At 37.9% G+C, this 23,335-nt stretch overlaps 1 protein-coding gene across 2 annotated transcripts in view; it reads right to left on the reverse strand.

Moving 5' to 3' along the window:
* TBC1D22A (TBC1 domain family member 22A) overlaps positions 1-5,627 on the reverse strand; it is a 140,596-nt gene extending 134,969 nt beyond the window's left edge. Inside the window, exons 1-4 of one of the 2 annotated variants that reach the window (XM_059847286.1) lie at positions 5,441-5,626; positions 3,018-3,074; positions 989-1,329; positions 122-301 (exon numbers count right to left, since the gene is read on the reverse strand). In XM_059847286.1, the coding sequence (XP_059703269.1) occupies positions 122-301; positions 989-1,329; positions 3,018-3,074; positions 5,441-5,502 (640 nt within the window). In that variant the 5' untranslated portion in view covers positions 5,503-5,626. Of the gene's footprint in view, positions 1-121; positions 302-988; positions 1,330-3,017; positions 3,075-5,440 lie in introns of both variants that reach the window. The other variant, XM_059847287.1, reaches the window with a different exon arrangement.
* Between the last annotated feature and the right edge of the window lie 17,708 nt (positions 5,628-23,335).

Raw genomic sequence — 23,335 nt, forward strand, 5'->3', positions numbered from 1 at the left:
TCAGTGTTGAAAGGATTAGATCCCAACCAAACCATATGGCAGGACAGTACATCAAACAGGAAAATTCTATAGTTTAAAAATAGTTCAGATGTAATTCAGAGGTCCTATGAGAAACACTCACCAAGATCTGTATTTGGGCCAGCAAGAAGCTGCTTAAATTTGTCGAGTCGAGACGCTTCTCTCTCAGTCAATGCAGGAGTAACTGAGGAGCTGTAGTCTGCCATTCCACTTGCCAGGGGAGGTATGGAAGTTTGTGGAAGTGACTGTGATCTCTGCATGGAAGAATTTTCACTAGCATTATCTGAAGGGAAAAAGAAGTATAGCAGTTAGCCTCAGCTAGTGAGAAGACTACTAATCATTTGAATTTAATTTGTAAATTTAAAACAGAATTCTGTTTTTGAAAAATGCAAACTCAAGCATAGCAGAAGTTTGGACTTCAAATAACTTGGATTTAGCAGAAGGAGCATTTCTCTTTGAAGCAGTATTTCACAATTAAAACACATCAGAGATCATATTAATAGCAAAGTGCATGGATTTCTAAAATCGGTGTTACTAAAAGCTGTTCCCTCCCTTACATTCTTAAAAAAAAAAAAAACCTAAAAAAACAACCACTGAGAGATCTTGAAATTATTGCAATTGAAAGCTTATATAAAACCATGGAAAAGATCACATGAGGGTGAATCTCCCAGTTCTCCTGCTTTTCAATATATTTAATTATATTTATATTTTAATTACAATTTATTTATAATCTTTCACAATAGTGAAAAACAAATAGTGAAAGCAAAAAAAGTTTAGTTATTCTTCCCTCACACACATGCATTACAATTTCCTAAGGCATGCAGTCTTCCTCTCAAATAAATCACTAGTGATAAACATATAATATTTAATATTTTCCTGCAATATTAATAAAGCATTGGGAAGGGTTTACTGTCTTACAGGGGCAAATATGGTAGCTCTCTCCCAAGATCTTTTCCACTTTTCAACATACCTAATGAACTTGATGTATGACCTTCACTGACTGATTTAACAAGCCTATTATCACCACATGCAACTGAAGTCAGCTGTGCAAATTCCTCTTGTTTTTCTTCCTGTAGATGTTCTTCCTGATATTTATGCTGTTCTTGTAGCTTGCTGTGATTCTGAATTACTTTGTGAGCTGTTTCCATGACCACTTCTGTATTTAAGTTTTCAGCAGCTATTGCAAAGAGTTCATCATCATCATCTCCAAGATCCCAAGCATCACTTGTGTTACTTTCAAATTCTTGGAAGGTGCTGACTTTCTTCAATTTCACTGGAGTTGTAGGTGGCTTTGAACCTGGTTTTATCAAGCTGTTCAAAAACAAATAAACACTATTTAGAAAACTAGTAAAGAAGAAAACACTCTGGGTAGGACCAAACCCTGAAAGTTCATAGTTGACACAACATAGGTAGCAAATATTTATCTCTCTCCACTCATGTTGCCACTACATCCACCCACAGTAACATACAGCTGAAGAAATCTGAGAACAAGGGCTATAAAAACTGAGACTTTGTTGCTTTGAATAGAAGTGAAACAAATCTTTCCTTCCCTTTTCTTAAGAAAACAAAACTCAAACAAAAAAAAAAAAAGGACCACCCCCAAAATCATATGAAAGGATTACTACTAGAATAGCTTATATAATAGTGCACACTGCACTGCTCTTGCTTCATTCACTTCTGTAGATTTCAGCCCATTCAATGCAATTGCTGCATAACAGCACAGGAGCTGAAAACAAGTCATGGTCTACTCCTAAGTCACCATAAGCAATCATGTAATACAATCACTGTCATAAATAAACCAAGTCTCACCTTAAAACTTATTAAATCTGTCATTCCTCCCCATCCAGGCATGCCAGCATGGATTTCCTTCAGAACTTTGCTCTTCTCAGAAGATATTTCTTCTAGTTACTAGTCTAAGTGGACCCTGATCAGCTCCCAACCTTTTGCCCCTTTGTCAGCAGGCAGTATGAGATATGAACCAAGTATCCCTCCCTAGCCTGGAACTTGCTCTCACTTACAGTAATGCAGAGCAATCACATCTCCCTTCAGAAGTGAGCTGAATAAGGTATAAAGTTGAGAGGGTTTCTTAGCCTGTTCACAAGAAATAAAGACGCTACTGCCATTAAGTTAATTGTGCTTTCACAGAATGGGTAAGATGGGAAGGGATCACAGAGGGTCATCTGGCCCACACTCCCTGCTCAAGCAGGGTCATCTTGCACAGAATCGCATCAAGAGGGTTCTTGAGTTTGTTTCTGACCTCCCTCTCTCTCCACCTTGGCTAGTTTTTCTTTTTTCTGTTAAGACAAGGCAGGCAGAACCGCAAATCAGAAACAGTTCTTACCCAATTCTCATATAGTATCAGTTATAATGTTTCTGTTATGTCCTACAGGGAGTATCTTCCCTAACAGGTACTACAACACTTGCACTTTCACCTGACTTGTCATCACTGTCTAAAACAGTGAGGTTTTTCCTCTAATTCTGTCACTTCAAGAATAAACTTCCAGTTTTTGTTCCTGGGTCTCTACAGCTCCGTATTTTGAGCCAATTAATCTCATTTCTTTTAATTCAACCCTTAGGATCACACATTTCAACTGCCTCCAACTCTGTATCATCTGAAAATTAACTAGAATGTTTACCTCTTGTACTGTCTGAAACCAGCCCCTGAAAAATTTAGTAGAAGCATGACGTCCTTCCAACCAAATACTTGCCTTTGTGACACTGTTTTTTTACTTTACCACAATTTCCCATGTATAAGGCATTAAAAATAAATAATAACAGCTGGCAATCTATGTTAGTTAAGATCTGAAAGAGCTGATTTGTTCCTGCAAATATGGTAACCACCAGGAAGTCACAAAGGAGAAGTCAAAACTAGAAGTTAAGATTATGACAAAAATTGAAAAAGAAAGATTAACAATAAACTTTATAGCCAACAGGAAGAAAAAAGAGAAGACAGAGGAGACACAAAATACTTGGAATATTTAAATATTAGGTTAACTCACGTTCCATGCAATAATGGGTCAAAAGGCGGATGCTGAGCTCCGTACACATGTTGAATACTAAAGGAAAACAAAGAGAGTTATCACAAAAATAATAAATATTTGGAGAGTTTCTGTGTATTAAATAGTCAATAACAAAGAGAACTTAAATGTTCCAACAGTTGTCTGTTTCAAAAATTAAAAATAATGAAACCGCAATTGATGTGCATACTAAGAAGTAATTTAATAAAAATCATGGATTTGCTAAACAGGAACTCTGTGAGACCTAAGCTAAGGTTATTTTAGGCTATTTTATTTTTCTAACCAGGAATTAAAATAAGAAATAAGTTAGACTCTGCAGTAAGAATCTACAAAAATTCTCTTCTCAGATTTATCATTTCTTCATCTCTTGCAAAAAATTAAAAATTCTCAAAGAAATATCTATAGAGATTTAATCTTCTACATACCCTTGTCACCCAAAATCCAACCAGACAGTTCTTAACCTTTACTAAAGCATAAGGATGACAAAGCCACAGAAAAATGCAGAAGGTGACAGCTTAGAGAATAAAAGCCATAGGAGCATTAACAGAATGCTTTGAAACAAGCTTCCAAAGACATACTTATTCACTAGCCTCTAACATGACAAAATAGCATGTTATTGTGTGAAAAGCAAAACTCTCTACAAACTAAAAGTTCATTACCTCCCAGTTATGGGGTATAAAACTATTTTGCAAGTAAAAAAATGCCACAGAAGACCCATCAAGACTTACATGTGGCTTCATACTAGAAATTATAACTACAGAGCTCTCTAATTGTAAGAAAAATAAATCATATGCAACATTAACAACTACCCAAACTTGTAATAAAAATCACACAGAACAAACACACCCTCCTGACATACCAAAAACTATCTCCAGACCACAAAGATAAGTAAGTCCAACCTTAGTAAACTTAAGATAGAAACAAGCCAAAAAGACTGCAGTCAAAACAGATTTTTAGGGAGGCTTGGATTTTCACAAGAGCTGCAGCATTAACACCACTGAAATTAGCCCTAGTGGTGACTGAAAATGGTGGTTTATGAAAACTCTTAACGATTTTTATGTGATTCCATGGAAATCAATTCCCCACCAGCCTTTCCACAGAACCTCATGCCATCCTCTCCACAGGCACATTCCCTGCTCTGCACTCTCCTGAGGGTCAGGTGTCACTGCCCATTTCCATACACACAGAACATGCCTTTTCCTTACAGCACTCTCTGAATACCTGCAATGCAAATCCACTCAAACAAAAAACAACAGTCCTCTCCATGCCATGAAAAAAATAAATCAAAATGAAAAGCACATTCTCCACAGTGTCCTTGTTTTCCCACAAGCCTGCAGTTGCCTGCAAATTAACTGCAACTATTTATAGATCCAGCACAAGGGTGGAAGGCCAGAAGTGTTTCACCGTCAAAAGATTCCAGAAAAGTTACAAAAAAAACATATTAGAAGAAGGACAACAGTTGGACTGAAAAAGTTAGTTTGTAACTAAAGAAACAAAACCACTCCCAGTTAGTGCTTACGGGTAACTGAAAATGTAAGAAGGTAAGTGATGAGCAAGCTGAGTTCACGTTAAGGGTGTAAAATACAGAGTTACTGTTCTCTGAGAACCACAAGTACACATCATTCTTACAAAAAGAATATAGAAAACTGTACTGAGAGAATAATTCAGGGATAAGACCATTGAATGTTATTGTTGATTAATAATCTGAACATGTATTTCCACCCTGATGTAACAGTCAAAAGGATCTTTGGGGATCTATTCCCTGGAAAATCTGGAATGGGAGAATGTGCTTGTAGCTCTTTGCACTAATAGAACGACTGCTCTGCTGTTCACACTTCAGAAGAAAGCTGACAATGTTTTGAAATACGTAGCAGAAACTAAAACATGTCTCTATGCCTAGAAAATACAGCTTACTACAAAGTATTTCAAAAATTTCATAACTTGTATCAAGTTTCAAAACACCCTAACTTGGCACTGCTGAGAGCTACAAACATTCTCCCACTCAAAATTTCCCGGCGAACACATTCCCACGATCACATTAACTCCTTTAACAACGATGTCAGGCTGGGAACGCACATTCAGACAATTATTTAAAAACCCTTCTGACACAAGCTATAACCAACGCCAACTGACCACCAGCATCTCCACCAGAGAACTGGAGGCGCTCAGCGCCGGAGGGCTCTGAGCACGGAGCTAACAAGGTACCCGCGTCCGAGCAGTGACCGACCGGACCCGGTCCCAGCGGCGGAGACTCAAGGACCCGCAAAGTCCCTCCCGTGGGGCAGGGCGGCCGAGGGGCAGGAACGCGCTGTTGGGGTCACAGCGGAGCGGGACGGGCACAGACGCCCCCCCGGCCCGGCACCATCCAGGGGCCGGCGACGCCGACCTTCCGCGGCTTCTCTCACCTGCCCGGCACCTTCGCGCCGCTCCGCTTCCAGAACTGCTTCCTGCCCCCGTCGCTCGCCATAGCGGCGTCACCTCATCCCCCTCCGCGCTCGCGGCCCCGGCCCGCTCCTTCAGGCCTTACTCCCCGCCATTCCCTTCCACAGAAGCACCACAGAGCGCCGCCATCTTGGGACGGGAAAACAACCCCGCGCCTTATTGGCCCTCCGAAGCGGGCCGGAAGCTTGAGCCAACCAGAAGTGAGATTGCTGCCGGGTGGGCCCGGTCGGGCCAATCGCAGAGTGAGGATGCTGGGGGCGGGCGACCCCGGCCCCGGCGTCCTGCGCCCGCTGCCCCGTCACGGCTGTTCTCGGGGTGTTCCCTGGCCAAAGCTTTCCTGTAACTCAGGAATTGCTTCGCGGCTCTCCGAGTGTGACGTTTTCAGACTTTAGTCTTCTTTGATTGAACCGTACAGAGGAATTCCTCAGAGTACTCCTTAGAAGTGCATAACTTGCCTTGTAAATGGATGGTGATACTAACTGAAGATCGGTGGGCATCGCTTTATAAGAAAATCCATCATATTTTTTCTGCTTTGATATTTTTACATTTATTTCCAATTATTAACCCAGCTAGTGAGGTCAGGGGGAGCAGGGGGACTTTAAGCTTTCTTTGTTTGAAAGTTCTCCAATCATTGTACCCACTTCATTTAAGGCTTTGAGATGGTACAAGACTGAGGGGTTTTACATGAATCTATCTGTAGATTTCCCAGCAATACATCACTTCACAAGGATACATCACTTCTGCTAAGAAAATAAGTATGGTGTTATGTTATTCTCTCAACTATGGCTCCTGAGAAACCAGTGCTGAGTTACAGGATTTTTTGCTACATCTCAATGCAACTTAGCATATCATTTAACATTTAGCATATCATTTAACAACAATTGTTCAGGGAACATTCTGCCACAATTAAACCAAAAAACTGGCATATAGTACAGGACCAGATATGCAGCGCAGCCTTTGTTCTTTAGTATGTATTTCATGTGTAAGTTATTTCTTAAGAATTGAAAAAAAAAAGTTTTCCTTCTGCTTTGGGATTTACTTTAGCAGTTGCCTTCTAAAAACTGACAAAAATGAAATGTTTCACAGATCTTGCTAGATCACTGTCCACAGGTGAAAGCTGTAATTTCAATGCCTTTGTAGATATGTATGCTGTAGGAAGTATCACCTTCTCTATTTGTGTCCTTCAAGTAGAATTCATCTTACACGTTCTGGACCTTGAGTATCATCAGCATTAATGGAATATACAAGAAAAATAATATGATCTATGTCTGTTAGCTAAAATGAGATGAAACTCATGACTGGAACTTTGCTTGGTCATAGCTAGATAAATTTAAATTATACTTGTTGCTGCTAGAATACAAAAATAAGGTGTTTCTCTTGTGACAGTCAAAAAAGTGAAATCCATAAAAGATACATTCCATCATTAGCATTAAGATGGATGTTAAAACTGTGTTTCAGTTATTTTTATTTGTTCATTTTTGATATTTATCAAGGAGAAACATAGATTCAGCCTAGATAGCCCAAGCCATCTGTGATCCTTATGACAGTTGACCTGAATTCTGAAGTGAGACCCTTTAATATTTGTTTCAGTCTGGTGCAGCAGTGTGGAACTTCTGGTTGATTTTAGCAGTGGAGGTTTTGCTGAGTTACATAATCAAGTCAGTACAAGGTTAACTGTGTTATTAATACTTCATTACATTATGTTAATTACCTTGTGCCTAAGTTTTTATTGTGGTTCAGAATTTTGTGCTGGAAACAATTGGCTCTTGCATGGATTGTTCCCTGAATAAATCTGACTTACAAATGGGGCTACATTTGTATCAAGAACTGCAAGTGCCCTCCTCTGCTACTGTCAAGGCCTGCTGCCAGTTTTAGACCCATGGACTGAAGTCCTACAGAGCTGGCTGCTGTTGACTTTCAAGAAGGCAAGGATACTCTTTGTATTCCCTTCCCATTCATTTTTATATTTTCTCCTTAACCTGAGTATTGTTTTATCCCTGGCACTAAGATGTGTTGCCAAGGTTCTGGAGATGCAAGTATAGATTGGTGCTAAGCTGACAACAGGACTCCTTTGCTAACTTAGCTGCACTCAGACCAGGAGGATTTGCAGATAAAGTTGCATAAGCTGGGGAGTGCTTTTCATGGTGATCCTAACACTGCTGTGTCAGCAACATGCTGCAACTGCAAGGTGTGGCTTAAACTCACTCTACAAGCTGACAAGGCCATGTGTCTCTGCATGCATTTTTTCTGTTTGCTTTAGCCAATAAGGACTAAGTTGACTAAGACAACAAAAATTAAAGTGAATTCAAATGAGACACTTCCATGCTGAAGCATTATTTTATGTACTTTTTTACTGTTCCAGCAAACTACTGGAAGTTTTTCTGAAGCACACAAGGCTTTTTATGATTGCTGGTCACTCTTTTGTCTGGTCTGTGGGCATGCCTTTCTACCAAGCCATTGTCTCCATGTACTTTATTGTGAATATCATGGAAGAAACAGTTCTTGAAAGCAAAATTGAGCAAATGGAGTGAGGTTACCAAGCAAAATCAAAACTCAGGTAGAATCAGAGAGAGGAAGACAACAGTTATTCTTGGGTAGAAAACAATCCCAGGGAATACAGTACTTGGTACTTGAACAAAAAGATATGAGGCAAGCTAAGATAAAAGGAACAAGCAATCATATAGAAACAAGGAAGAACGAAAACAGGGGTGTTAAAGAAGAGGGATAAGCAGTAGCTGCATTCAGTGAGTTTGGATATGGTCCAACAAATCACATAGTCACAAGACCTCTGTCAGGGCGGTGCAATTTTTCTCCATAAAATTGGAGAGGAAAAGAGAGAAAAGGAATCATCATGAGAGAGTAATGGCCAGGAGGAGCCATCACTGAAGGCGAGCCATCACTGTAGTATTTTGTAACTTTTGCTCTGCAAGTGCCTTTCCTATTATACATGAATTGAAAAAGAATTTGAAAATAATAGCAAATTTGCAAAAATACATTTACATTGGTAATGCACATGTATGGAATCATGCACACTCACACTCTATTCAATATCAGTGAAAGAAGGTTGTGAGACAGAAAAATAAATAAATAAATAAATAAATAAATATGTGCTTGTTTGGGGTAAATGTCTTTGTCTTGTTTCTCCGTCTAGAAGAGTGATTGATGTGGCTAGTTTTCAAAAGTTGTCATTCACTAAAATATTAGTGCAAATGCTCATGTTGACAAGTCGTGCATTTTAGGTGAAGGTTTTTTGCTTTATTTTTGTGTCCACACATCAAGTGACACAGCCTGCTGGGTGTAGCCTGGCACTGCACTCTGTGTCCAAGGACTGCTGCTCACGGGCAGCCAGTGGATGGAAATGCTCTTTCCTGAAGTCTCACACAATATGCAGTTAAGGCTTAAATGACTCAGAGAAAGAAGGACACTGGGTAGAAGACAGAGAAGTTTGCAAAAACAACAGATTCTCTTCCAAATGTATTTCTAGCTCCTTGAAATTCCACCTAATTGTGCCTCCTCTACATATAGGGAGTGTTTAAACATAGCATTATAGCATTACAGAACTTCAAGCCCAGAGTAATATATCAATGTATATTTGTTTTTGAGCCATGATAATTGTCTTACATTCATTTTTGAGAGAAACTTATTTTCTTTAAAATGTTTGGTTCATTTGTTTTCTGAATTTCATGTTCAACTTACTATCAGAACAAGGTGAAAAGCAAAATCATTGGAGCATTAGTTTATGTTCCTTGGTGTTAAAAGGTCTTGTAGCCCTCTTAGTGCATTTTTCATATTATTTGTGTCTATGGGAGGGATTCATTTTTGTGTTTTTTGAAGATAGCAAAGCCTTTACCATGCCATTTGACCCTATTTATCTCTCAATTAATTTCTCATTGATCCAAATGTGTATTAGAAGGTAATTAAGTTTCACTGTTTGCTTTTTAATCCCATTTCAGGGTTTCTCTGCATAGTACTTGAAATGTACACTTGAACTGAAAAGAGTCTTATTTCTGTCTTTCTTAGTGTTCCAAATATTTTCAGCATTAAAATCCTATTAATGCCGTTTCTGTGAAAAAGGATTAGTGGTAGAGTAAGTTCAGGTAATCTAAGGTGAATGAAAAATCCCAGATAAAATAATTACAGCTGGCCTTACGGTGTATTGTATAGATATATTCCCAGAAGTATCTTCAGTGTAATACATTATAGTTGTAATTCAATTCAAGTAAGTTGTATCAAAGCCATGGGCTTGGTTTTTTTTTTCTGAAAGAGGAATGGACTTTGCTACTTAAGAGGTTAAGTCTGTATCAGGTCTCCTGAACTGACATTGAATATTTATTGCTGGTTTTGTAGTTTGTGTATGCTTTTGTTGGAGAGCAAATATAAACATGAGCAATGAGTGTAATGAAGATAATGCAGTTGGAGTCCCAGTAACAGAGTCTTTCCAGCATGACTTTCAGTAGAAAAGAGTTACTGAATGCTCCTGGGGTAATGCTGTTGGCTGAGCAGCCCATTTTACTAGTGAGAGTGTTGGCAAGGCTTAGTATTTAGTAGCAGAGAGGTTGAGAGCTTGGTGGAAGAGACATAAGCAAAATTATAGTGCAAAGAATATGGGAGTATCTACAGATTTTTGGGTGAAAATACATGATAAATGTAACAAAGTATTTTATACATTGGCTTTTAGGTGTTGCTGCTCCTTATCCAAGAGGTATATTCTGTTAGTGAGTTGGATTTGCAAAGTCGTTTTTAGCTGAAGATGATAAATGCTCTCCCATATTTAATACTGTTGGGGGAGGGGGGAAATATCAAAACCTGCAATTTTTGTCTTTTTAGATCTTGTTACTTTTGAGAAGTGGGTAGGAATAGTAGACAGTTTTCAGCTAAGTGAAAAAAAGAAAACTCAGACTAAAACGCAAGATTTAAGCATTTTTTTATTCTTATCACTTTCTGGTATAACACAGCATGTAGCATCATGTTGTAAAGTAATAAAAGAGAACAGCTTAGCTTCTAAACCTTGAAATGAAAATTTGCAATTTTGCTTGAATGGTTTTGACAGTTGTTTCAGGACTGGCAATCTTAGTGCAAGAAATGAACTGAAAATACTGTTGTAAATCCACCAGAGAATCCCTAAGTTTTGAAGAGAAATTGATAAGGTAATCACAGAAAGCTCTCAGAAGTTAAAGCCATTTTAAATTGAAAGAGCTCAAAGTTTTAATCTCCTCTACTGAAATCTTGAAGTATAGTGGTACTAATTCTAGTACACATGGTCATTAAAATAAGATTTCACAAGTAACCAGAGCATATAAATACATTAAATGTGTAATTTTTCAAAGATCTCTCTGACACACAGCCACGGCTCGTAGAACAGAAACAATATTGAAATACTAATGAAGTCTGAAAACTTCTGTGTTTTTCCCTCCTTGGTTTTGTTTTGTGAGAGCAAAGACTTGGTTAAGGAGATGTCTTACACTGTACTAGTTAATGTAGCCAAGGGAAGAACAAAGAGATTTCTACCAGACAAAGCTTTGTCTATTCTTTTACAAACCCTAAAAAAATAAAGATCATGTCATACTGTATTTTTGTTCCCCTATAAATGACACTGTAATTATTATGACTATTTGTCTGAACCCATACCACCTTTATTGTCTATGACTTCTATAAATGTATATGTGACACTCTTCTGTTTGTACCAGTTCCCAGTCAAAGCTAGCCAACATTTTTACTAATGCTCTAAAAATTCAAAATCACTTGAGGCAAAAATTAAAAGTTTCGAGTAATGATAATGGCAATCACTACTTCAGAATGTAGCAGAGCCATAACATGAATTAGTTGTTGGAAAGTAATTCTGGAGGAAGTGTTATTAGTTTTAGTTATATTGCTGAAAACTTTGCTATGCTTTAGCTCTAATTAATCGGTCCTGACTGAGATTCTTACCATGAGAAAAATCTATGTTCTTTGTGCACAAAATCAGAGGAGATGATCATAACCATCCCTTGGGCTGCAGAACCTATGAATTGCTCTCAAAGCTATTCTGTTTTTAATTTCTTTATATTATTCAACTCTCTTTCACTGAATTAAACTCTCAACAGTATTATATGTTTTAGATATGGCATATGTATATATATGAATTAATATTAGACACAGATGCTTACTCTTATTTAGAAATCAAATTAAAATGTGGCTTTGTTAGAATATCACCAAGAATACTGGACTTTTCATCTTTCTGGCAAAAGGAAATTTAATGAAACAAACTTATTGAAATTACTGTGTCTAAAATGTCAAAATTAACTTTCCTATGTTTGTGAAGTGAAGAAATGAGGCCACATGGCTCTGCATAGGTTTTAGTCCAACTAAAATCTAAACTTCTGTCTGGAAATTTGCTCTGTCTTCTCCTCACTGAGAAGTCAGGAGAGTTGGCACCTTCTCTAATATGGCTTATGGGAGGGGGGGGTCTGTCTTGGAACCTTTTTCTTTGGAAACAGTAGCAGGCAATTTCTTTGTAGTTTTTAAATAATTACCCAGTTGAAGTGTGAATATATGGGAACAGCAAAGGAATAAATCACCACAGCAGCAGCTATATGCATTTTTTATAGTATCCCAATTTTCTCTCTTTCACACTGCACAACAGAAGAAAATGTCCTCTTTATTTCTTTGCTAATAGTTGGCAGTATGCTGAAAACCAGTAAAGTTAAGGAGAAAATTATTATGGCAGAGAAACACCAGTCAGTTTTCATCTTTTTGGAAATGATGGATCTAGGATAAAACTGCTTTTAGTAGGCTTTGAATTTGGTCATTTTTCCTAACACCCTTGCTGTTCTGTAACCTTTCAGTATCTAACTTAGCTTTGGAAATTTTCTATTGTATTTATAAGGTTGAAGCTTTTACTTTTGTTTTCACCCATGTCAAAATGGGAAACAAACATATATGTTCATAAATCCTTGTTTGCATTCAAGTTCTTCTTTCTTGAAGGCAAAGAGCTATTCATCACTGCATCTCTGATGATGATGCAATCTGAGCAATGAGATGCATCACTGCATCTCATTGCTCTTTTCAGTGTGCTCAAGCATGGCTGTAGAAGGGGTGAGGTGCCCTTGGCTCTACTGGAAACATTATGTCATCATCTAAACAAGATGTTGTTATGCCAGGAAAGGATCAATACTTTGATGAGTAGCTGCTGGCTCAAAACTGCATTGTTATTTTATAAAGGACCACTTGGAATACGTTCCAAAGCATTTCTCAAGGTATGAAGCTCTAGGGATTTGATTTGTCTCTCTGCCCAGGAAAATGAGTTGATTCATCTGTAAATACATGTCTGCCAACCTCAGATAATAGGAAAAAATGCATCTTGTGCCCACATCAGGCTTCAGCCTTTCAGCCATTTAAATAGTTTACTCTCTTTGTGAAGGAAGTACTTCACATACCAAGAATTAATTCAGTGGAGAAGAGAGGAAAAGCTTTTAGCCTTTTTCCTGCTGCTGCGACCAGATGAGCATGCCCTTGGGTCTGTGGGACCACACAGCCCTGGCTGTGCTTCACTGGGTGGGGTGCAAGGGCTGGCAGCCCCAGAGGGTTGGAGAGGGTGCAGTGCTGCAGTCCTGAGGAGATTCCAGTGCTGCAGACCTGGAGAGGGTGCAGTGCTGCAGTCCCAGAGAGAATGCAGTGGCGCAGTCCTGGAAAGGGTGCAGTGTTGCAATCCTGGAGAGGATGCAGTGCTGCAGTCCCGGATAGGGTGCAGTGCTGCAGTCCTGGAGAGAATGCAGTGCTGCAGTCCTGGAGAGAATGCAGTGCTGCAAACCTTCTCCCTGTCCCCCCCAGCCGGCTTCCCAGCCAGGCTGCAGTGCGATGCTGACATCTGTGTCTGCCTCGGGACCTGCAGCTGAGACAAACCAGAGCCACAAGCCTCTGGGCCAGTGCCTTGGGAAAGGCAGGACAGATGCAGCTGAAGGGCTCTTTGCTGGAGCAAGCTAAGCTCTCTGCTGAGAAACAAGTCTTGGAGATTGTTCAGAGTATTAAACTAGCATCACTTTGGATAATATCAATAGTACACGACAACCAAGGATTATGTAACTGGTTTGCAAAATGGATTAAAAAACTTTTTGGGGTCTTCTCGTATCATGCAGTTGGCAGTGGCTTTAGCAAAAAAGGCTCTATGGAAGTCCTGTAGCTTCCTATGAAGAGCCTGATATCTGAGGGGAAAACACTACCTTGCTAGATATCAAAGCATCATTTAACCCTCCCATGGACTCCTTTAATTCTTCTATTGGCTCAAGACCCGAGTAATCCAATTTGAGGATTTAATGCATAAAGACATGGAATTATTTTGTGAAGGTCTTTTTCCTTTTATACTAATGAGGAAAAAAATTACTCCAATAATCTTAATATGGGAGAGGAAAAAAAGGAGAATTCAAAATTTTTCCATGATATATAAATTTTCCTTATTCTTTTTAGATTAATTGTCTGTTTATACTAAGCTTGATAGAGACTCAGTACCTAGTACAGTTTTGAATGAATTTGGCTTGTCTAATAGAGAGAAGTTGCTCATTGGTGTTATCAGAGTAAACAGATATATTTACCTTGACAGAAGGTGTTTGTAATTCACTTCTATCCTACTTGTTCAGGCCTAATTTGTTAAAAATGCTTCCAAGTTCTTCCTTGTATTCTGGGGTGCTGAAAATATTGAAGAATTCCTTTTCATTCTCGCTCAATTTAACTATTACAACCCACCATCAAAGCTCTGATTATAACATTAGGCTTGTAAGAGCTTCTGAATTATTGACAAAAATGATGGTTATTTTCTGGAAACCTAACCAGTACAGAACCTGCTTTTCACAGAGAAACAATATGATTCACTGCATCTGAAAGGCAGTGATACTTATTTCACCTTAAAAGAATTCCTCAGTGTTTGTTTGCTGTTTTGTTTCTTTCAACAGTGAAGCCATATGATATTTCAGCTGAAGAAACAGGCAAGGAATTTTATCAGTGCTCTTGTGAAAAGCCTTTCATAGCATCCGTCAGCTCCCGAAAACTTCAGTGGGATTGTTCATCTCTTTGATACCAAGGACAAAGGATCAATATCTGAGAGATCTATTGTAAGTTTAGGAGTCCTGAAGAAATCAGCCAGCAATAGGCATCTGTGGTTCTTTGAATGTTTATTCTTTCATGCAGTCTTTTTTTCTTTTGCTACCTGCACATCTAACCTGCATTGTTATTGATTTTTATCTGGCAGATAGGCCTCAATATACACATACACGATGTCTGGGAGAAATTGAACCTAGGTGGAAAGGTTTCACACTGCCCTGAGAAACACTGATTTTTCTAAAAAGCTCAGATACAGATATTATGAATTCTAAGAACAGTAGCCTTGAACAAAGTTTTTTTCCCAGAAAATATATGAGAACTTTTTAACAGAGACAAGAAAGAAGAACCTTGTGTGCTTTTGAGAGGACTGAGCTTTATAACTTTGTCCCTTCTGTTAGAATTAGTCCACTTAATTTGTTCTCTATTATGCAACAAACTGAACTTATAGCATCACTTCATAAGTAGCTCTCACTATCTTTTCACACAGAATCAATGTTTTTTCTCATTTAAGCAGGCAAAAATAAAAACTTGTCTTATTATTCCTCATATAAAAGTATCATCAAAGCCCATTGTCTTAGTTTCAGTTCCCTGTTGACCAAGTATTGGACTTTAAATGTTCAATTTTTCCTATTGAAAGAAGGACATAGCTCAGGAGCATCTTCCCCCTTGAAGAGGAGGAGCTGGGGAACACCTTCCTTGCCACCAATGTTTCCATCCTGTACTCTACTGTAAATGGAGTTTCATATTTACTGATAATTCGTCTCTGCGAGAAAGCAAGCAGTTCTCTCTGAGGTTGCTATTAATACCTCCTTATGAGATTATAATAAGAGATCTCCCTGGAGTCTGCCAGCAAAACAGCTGTTGGAGTAGATGTGTTGATACTGCTCAGTGCTGTAATGTTTTGGTAATCTCAGTCTTGAAGGTGAAGTCAAGCATCATTTGCAGCATGTCCAGGTGTCAGTCAGCTCAGACCAAGGAGTTCTGGAATGATGTTTGAACCTGGCCTTTCTCATGCCAGCATAACCACTGCGTTGCTAATCTGCAATTTTGGAACCTACCTACTTTGATAATAGTGTATTAGGAAATAAAGTGTCTTTCTTAGAGTAACTGCAACATTGACAATGTTAAGATTGTGATGGATATATATTAACACAGGAAAGGAGATAAAGAGTCCTTCCTGAATTTTGAAGAGCACATCCTACTTTATCCTGTACTTGGAAGTGCTGTCCTTCTATACAGAAGGATAATTGGAGGGTGATTTCTGCTTGAGATGAGTAAAAATTCCTTCATGTTTCTTTATCTGTTTTGAAGGTGGGTTTTCAGTCAATTCATACTTTCCCTATACAAAATTCCCAGAGATCTGGCAAAAAAATTATTGACTTAGAAAAGAATTCTTCTTAATTACAGTGCTATGATAGCTGTGCAAACTCATACAAAAGCTGCTTCAGCAGCAGTAGTAAAACCAGTGCCAAATACATTCAGCTGTTTACTTTCAAGCTAGGAAGTACTGCAGGGATCTTGGCATATGGCCCCCACTATTTGAAATCTGAGGAAATTCCCACTGGGTCTGAGACCAAACACTTTCTTGCAGCCATTTGGTGGGCTTTTACTACTGTGGTGTTTTAAAAGCTGTGATGGTTAGCAGCCTCTCACTGCTCAGGAATCCAGCTGAGCTGCCCTACAGAGTGCTGTTCAGTTTGCCATGGTTGCAAGCACAATTCAGCCACTCCCAGCTGTGTTCTGCCTACTTACAGCAATGATTAATTTCTTCCCAAGACTTCAATATAAAAGTCATCTGAACTGAGTGATGTGCAGTGCTTCATTCTTCTTTGCTATGTTTTTTTTAATATCAAAGCTGTGAATGACTGTTTTTTCACATTAGAATTTTCAGGAAAAACATCCCTTACATTCCTGTTTTTATTCTAGTGGACCTACATAGGCAGGCTGAAAACAAATCAGTAACTGAAAATTGGGATTTTTTTTATGTAAGAGGCAGGATTAAATATCTTTAAACAGTACTTACTACTTATTGAATAATATAGAATTCATGCATATTAATTAAAAATAGTGTTGGTAAAATCTGAGGCAAACCCTCTTTCCTTTCTCATCATTCATTTTTCACCAGTTTGATGTTTCTAAAGTGTGTTTTATGCTGAGCAGGAATCAGGACATTATGGGGGCTAACTCATGATAATGACAGCAAAGGGTAGCAAAGTTGATTGTAGACTGCAAGGTTAGTAGGCCCAACATTTCCTACATTTGATCAAAATAATTAAAGCTTCCAAAGCATCCCCATGGCTTTTTGTCACAGCTTCACTGCTGCAATTCAGACTGGTGCCCAGCTATGGGAGCTCAGCTGCACTGCAGCCTGAGAAAAGGAGGGTAACCATTATAATCATATTGTGTTGAATGTCCTAGAACATGGTAATAAAGTGTTTGTAATTGGAATAGTTTCCAACAAGCCTTGAAATATTCTTAAAGTTGCCTCATTTTGCATCAAAGATAAAAATGTTATAATTTGTTGAACAACCACTGATTTGATGAAAGTTTTTGCCCACCCAGAAATGAATTTTAAAGCACAATGGAAGAACCTGACTGTCTGGGAGAGCTTCCCATGGGCATTGTAAAGGTCAAACAAATTCCAAGCCAACCATTTCCCCCACAACAAATATTACCAAATGTAATTCCATCTTAGGAACTGCAATGCTTATGTTACTTTGTGGTATGTCCTTCCCTCAAATAATGAAGAACATTTACTCCTGAGCTATTCCATACTACATCTCTACTACTAAATCTCATTCAGGATTTGATCATGCACTAGTAGCTTGCTCTAAACAAGATTATTCATTTTTAGGCTGATTTTCTGCTTCTACTATGAATTTTCAAATATTGGTGTCTCCAAGGAAAACAAAAGATTGTTTACTAAAGAGGAAAATGCATTATGCTTTCCAAATTAATTGGTAGGAATAAACTTGAAACTTGACTGCTTGTGTGGTTTAGTTATTGCATCAGCTTGAAGCAGCTTCTTCACCAAATTAAAGAGACACAGCCCTTCTGTGCTCACCATGCTCCTGTATGAGTCAGAGATTTCCATAGGAAATGCATCCACCTGTGGATTTCTGATCAATAGAGCATTCTGTGTACCTGTTCTTAAGAAAATTATACTATGCCTTTTTGGGTTTAGCTGGATTGATTGGATTTTTTGAGTAATTTATAAAAAGTTCCAGCAGCACTGGGTAGTATGTGGAGTTTGGATAGACTATATGAAAAGTGACTAAGATAATTCCATACAGTCAGCTGGAATATGTGAAAAGGAGGATGGATGGTATGATAATACCCCAAAGATACTCTAGAAGCAGGTTTGGCTGAACATACCCTGCCAGCTAGTGCCTCTGGACTCCTAAACCAAAAACAGGAGTCTTCTACAAGGGGTTAGAAATAGCTACAAGTGTGTTAGCACTTGCCCCCTCACAGCAACAGCATCTTTGAGACCATGATAATGATGAACATGGTTGTGATTTCCCAGAGTTGCCATTTCACTAGCTGTCCATTACATCTTTCAATAAAAAATAGATATTAAAGGAATAAGACATTCCATACTATTTATTTAAGGTGTGATAGATCACTTGTAAATAAGCACTATGTATTATTGGTAGATTGGAGAAGAGGAAATAATGAGGTGAGTTACTCAGCCAAATACTGATTTTGTAGAGGGTGTCTCTTTAGATTCAGTTCCAGGTGGGAGAATACAAGATTCACTTGAGCCTGATAATAACTTCACCCTTACAAAACTGTTTAAAACCAGGCTACTTTAGTCTGGTGGTCACCAAAATGTTTCTACATTAGCTGCTGTCTCTTGAAGTTACTGAGCTATAAGCTTGATCAACCATCCCTTTCCTTGAAACCTGTTTGGCTTTTTGAATACTTGAACTGTAGCCGGAATTTGAAATGCATGAAACTATGGAAGATCAGGCAGTGGCCATCAACTCTGAGTTGTCCTAAGTCATTTTTTGCCAGGTGCCCATGACAATTTGGAGCCTTGGGTGACATACAAAGGCCAGTAAAGGCAAGAGAGGTGCATTTTTTAAAAAGGATTATGTTTTCTAAACTATGGAAACTACTACAAAAAATGAAGCTGATAAAACCATATAAAAGGTCTGGTCTTGTGGCCTGGGCTAAATCTAAGTTTTGAATGAGCATTGTAACCATATCTAGCTTAGCAATATGGTTCAGAGCAATAATGCAGTTTTGAAGCAAATACCTTGGTAAACTTCATTTACTCTCTGTTCATTAAGCTCTCAGGACATTCATTAAGCTGTGGCACCCATGAAAGGTTTTGTTTGGAAGAAAACCAAATCAGGTGCTGCAATGCTTTTCAATAACATTCCTGATTTGGTTGTGGAATATGCCACCAAAAGGCGCTGCAGTTTGTGCCTATCATTTTTCCTTGAGCATTGTATGTAATGGAGATATCTTAACTGCTAAATCAGCTCACATCTAAACAAGGGGGAGCCTCCCAACCCTCTTATAATGGATATGTAAGGAGTCTTAGCATGATAGACTTTCTGCACTTCTGATACCTGATACCTGACTGCACCTCTAGTAGAGGACAAAATTAGTATAATTAGAAGTTCCCTTGGCTAAGACACTAACCCTGGGATTTAGGTGATAAAATTCTTGAAGTCTCCCTGATAGGGAGTGTCATCAGCCATGAGGCACAATATTCTGCTCTTCAAACCTAGGCATTTAGTGCTGTTCTAGATGTTGAGTAGCTCTAGGGTACCCCCCAGCCACTGGCTACTGCTACAGAGCATGTGGGTCTTTTCTTAGACCCTGTGTCATACTCTGCCTGTTCCAGACAGGCATCTTGGCTATCCAGAGGCCTCTCATTTAGCATTGGGCACTTCGCTTTAGGCAAGCTGGAGCACAGTTGGGTTCAGCTTCCAAGAATGTACTAAACAAAACCAAAAAAATCTGAAAAAACCCCTGAAGTTGTGAACAATGTCAGAAGAGATTAGAAATCCAAAGGCTTCCGTGGCTTGAGTCCAAATTCAGTTTTGGTGTCTGTCCAGGAAGTGGAAGAGGGATAGGAAGTGAGGGTGAGGACTTGCATTTTAAATCTGCTTTATCCACATATGTTTACGCCTTTCCATAATTCAAACCTTCAAAAGTAATTTAGGAGACAACACTCTAACACTCATTAGGCTGTATTTCACTTTCTGGGAAGAAAACATGATTTATTCTCATATATCACACTCCCTGAACAGCTAAGTAGATTACCAGAGAGTTGAACACTAAGGAGAAACTTTTAGGATTTTCAGGATTAGCAAACTAAATTTCAGAGATAAAGAAGTCTAGGTGCATTATATTTTCATCACTCTGAAGTGTTAAATAGTGGGTGAGGTGTTAACATCATTATTATCCAGTGAATTTGGAGGTTCAGGTAAATGTTTTTCCATCTGGCTGTACATGCACACCTGCACCCATACCCACATGTTTTGCAGCATCTTCAGAGAGTGGAAGGAATTAACATCCTTCTTCAGTTTTGTCATTACTTGTGTTGTTTTTTATCTGATAGTTTTTAGAGAGCCACGTTGTCATTGATTCAAATAAGTCAGGGCAGTTTGTCTGTTTTAACCCAACCTCATGCTGTGCTGCTGTCGACACTGCTATGTGTGTTTCTCTAATCAGCCACATGAAACATTCATGGTCTGTCTTCTGAAACACTGCATCTTGAGTACAGGGGTTTGTGCTGGGTAAAAAGGGAAGATGTGGGGATTTATCTCCTCCTCCTGCTTGTCCTGTTTGTTGTTGGGTACCATCAGCTTCTGCTAAGTCTAGAGCTGCATTTCTGGTTTTTGCTGAGGTAATCTGTAGGACACTTCTCCATTTCTCTCTCCCCACTTCATGTTCTGTCCCACAGTGCTCATGGTGCTTCCACACAAGACCAGAACAGTTTGTGATGGTGAGATTATTAACCATGTGGTACAGGCAGTAAGTCACAACTGCTTCCTCAGTAACCAGTTATTGCTGGCTGTGAAAGACACCTACAGAATTACATTAGCTTCTGTCCTAAGAATTCTAGTCACAGCCTCATCATTTTGTAAAAAAAAAAAAAAAAAAAAAAAAAAGGCAAGAGGAATGAAATGTTGTACAAGTTTAATTAGACTGAATATTTCTTTTAACTCAATACTACTTCCCTGCTTTCTATTATAGTTGCTGTTCTGTCCCTTTATGGGCTCATGTCCATCCTACTGTGACAGAGGAGGAAGTTTTTCACAGCTAAGTCTTGTACAAATGTTTTATTAGTTCAAGTCTCATTATTACATTTTCTTTCCTAATCAAGACAAATAATCTGCCATTAAGAATATAATCTTTTTTCCCACTTATAGCTACAACCATAAAAGCAATTTGTTTGAATAATTCCTTTGCACTCAAGGTTCTTTTTTGAAACATTGATTACTCCTAATTGTCATTTCTCATCCATAATGATTTAAAATTGTGTCTTTCAGAGTCATGATTTTTGCAAAACAGTTCACATTACAGTGTCTGGACATAGTTTTGAGGTGATTGATTTTTCAAAGCATTGCACTGAAATCTGATTCATAGTTCTGACTAATTTAGCTGATTGACTAAAACCCTGTGCCATATTTTAAAAACATATAACTTTCATGAAAAGCTACAATTTGTATAAATTGTATTTCAAATGACATGTAGACTAATCAGCTCTAAATATGTTTCCCATAAAATGGTGTGCTCCAAATTAGTTAGCCATTGCCACCTGCTAAGACAAACAGCTTATAAAGGTGTACTACATTACTGTTCAGTCTTTGAATTTTCTTTTCAGTATACTCAGAACTATCCCCAAGATGACTGTCATCCCTTTGAACAAGTATGAAGTTGGGTACAGCAAAGTTCCTTAAATATATTTGCTTACTAGAAAGAAAATTTTAACTTCAGTTATGAGCTGAACCTCTTTCCTCACCATTGCCCTCTTTTTTACTGTGCCTCTATTTTACTGTGCCTTCTATTCTTAGCTTTCCATTTAAATATAATACCAGAAAATCAAAAAGAGAGTATGTCAATTCAAGTCAACATGCATGCTGAGATGTCAAAAGGCATATGCATAAATAACTCTGCTTTGTGCATTTTATGCAAAGTATTGGCATGTATTTGCATTCTAGTATCACTGATTCAGACAACTTCATACCAGCTGTCATCATCTCTACTACAGCAGTGATGTGAAAAACAATCAAAGAGAAAATTACTCTATTCAGACAAATTGCTTCAATCCATCTTTGATCTTACCATTCAGAACCTTGGTCTGGAAAAGAAAATTTCACCTCCATTTCTAAGCATTTACCGTAGGTTAATATTCTATTTTTAAAATACAGGACTAACCACAGAAAGCAATGTTGTTAATTAAATTACATGAATTAACTAAACTTGTGCCTAGGAGAAAATTCACTTTTGTTCAAAGAAAAAAAACCCTTCCCTCTTTTACCTTAAATCTGAAAATGCAACTCTGAAAGAATCTACAAACAGGATCTTTGTCTTTACAAAGGTAGGTAGTTATGAAAAAATAAATTTGTGCACCCGTTGTGCACCTTCAAATTATATAATAAATCAATAAAACAACTGATGAAACTGTGTCCCAAAACTAATCAGATGGAGAAAAGAAATATTATTTTTTATTTCTTACATTCCTATCTTTTCTGAATAACTTTGTTCTGCTAAAGTTATTGTGTAGGTTTGCTTTTTTTTCTATGAAATCAAAATGATGGAATAATTTAAATGAAAATATGAAAATAGAAATCTTGATTATATATAATTTTTCAAAGTGGACTTTCAGCAAAGTTAACTCTGTGCTATCCAATTTAAAAATGACAATATTCAAAGAAAGAGTTTAATCCCTCAAATATTTTTAGTTTAGGCAAATATTTTTGCCCTTCTGAGCATCCTTCCTCCTCATTTAGTAACTCTGCTGTCTTGTAAATAGTGTCTGTGTCTTAGAACCTCTCTTGTTCCTGTAAGAAGATGGAACTCAAGATCCATCTTATTCACAGTCATGTAGATGTAATGAAAGACACATGAGCCTGTGAATATCAGTCAAAATGCCTTCCAAGAAGGCTGGTGGTAATGTTTTGTTTCATGGTATATTTGACAGGTGATAAGTTCAAAAGGAGAAAAATTGATGAAAGTGTTGAAGAACCTTCCAAATGTCAAATAGGAAGTAGGAGGATTTTTTGGTAACTGGTCATTAGGCATTTCACTAGCTCCTGAGTGAGCTCAAACTACTTATGTTCACAGGAATGATTACGGCTTTAGTCAGAAATGATGCATTAGTGTCATTTCCTTGGTGATAAGGAAAAAAGGAAAATTATTTAACATAATAATATGAATTAGGTTCATGTTTTATCTGATTCAGTCTTCATCAGGTTGATTTGTAATTCTGGCAGTGATACAGAATCAAGAACATTTTTAAGAATATAGATTCTTTGCATAAACATTCTGATGTCTTTGTTGCTTATGTTTTTTTGATTTATTAACATTGGGAGGCTACAGATATTTCCACTGATACTTGGAAACGAATAATTAATTTGACTGCCATGGATGACATTGCTGTTCATATGGATTTTATAAATTTTATTTTTATTGTATTTTATTATAGTAACATGATCATGGGCATTTATATAGCATTTATATATCATTATAGTAAGACCATGAGTGGTGCCTACAGAGATGCTTGCATGGTTGCCTAAGTAATAGATACTTTATCTGGTTTT

This window comes from Haemorhous mexicanus, chromosome 5, assembly GCF_027477595.1.
Source record: "Haemorhous mexicanus isolate bHaeMex1 chromosome 5, bHaeMex1.pri, whole genome shotgun sequence".
In the NCBI taxonomy this organism is placed as follows: domain Eukaryota; kingdom Metazoa; phylum Chordata; class Aves; order Passeriformes; family Fringillidae; genus Haemorhous; species Haemorhous mexicanus.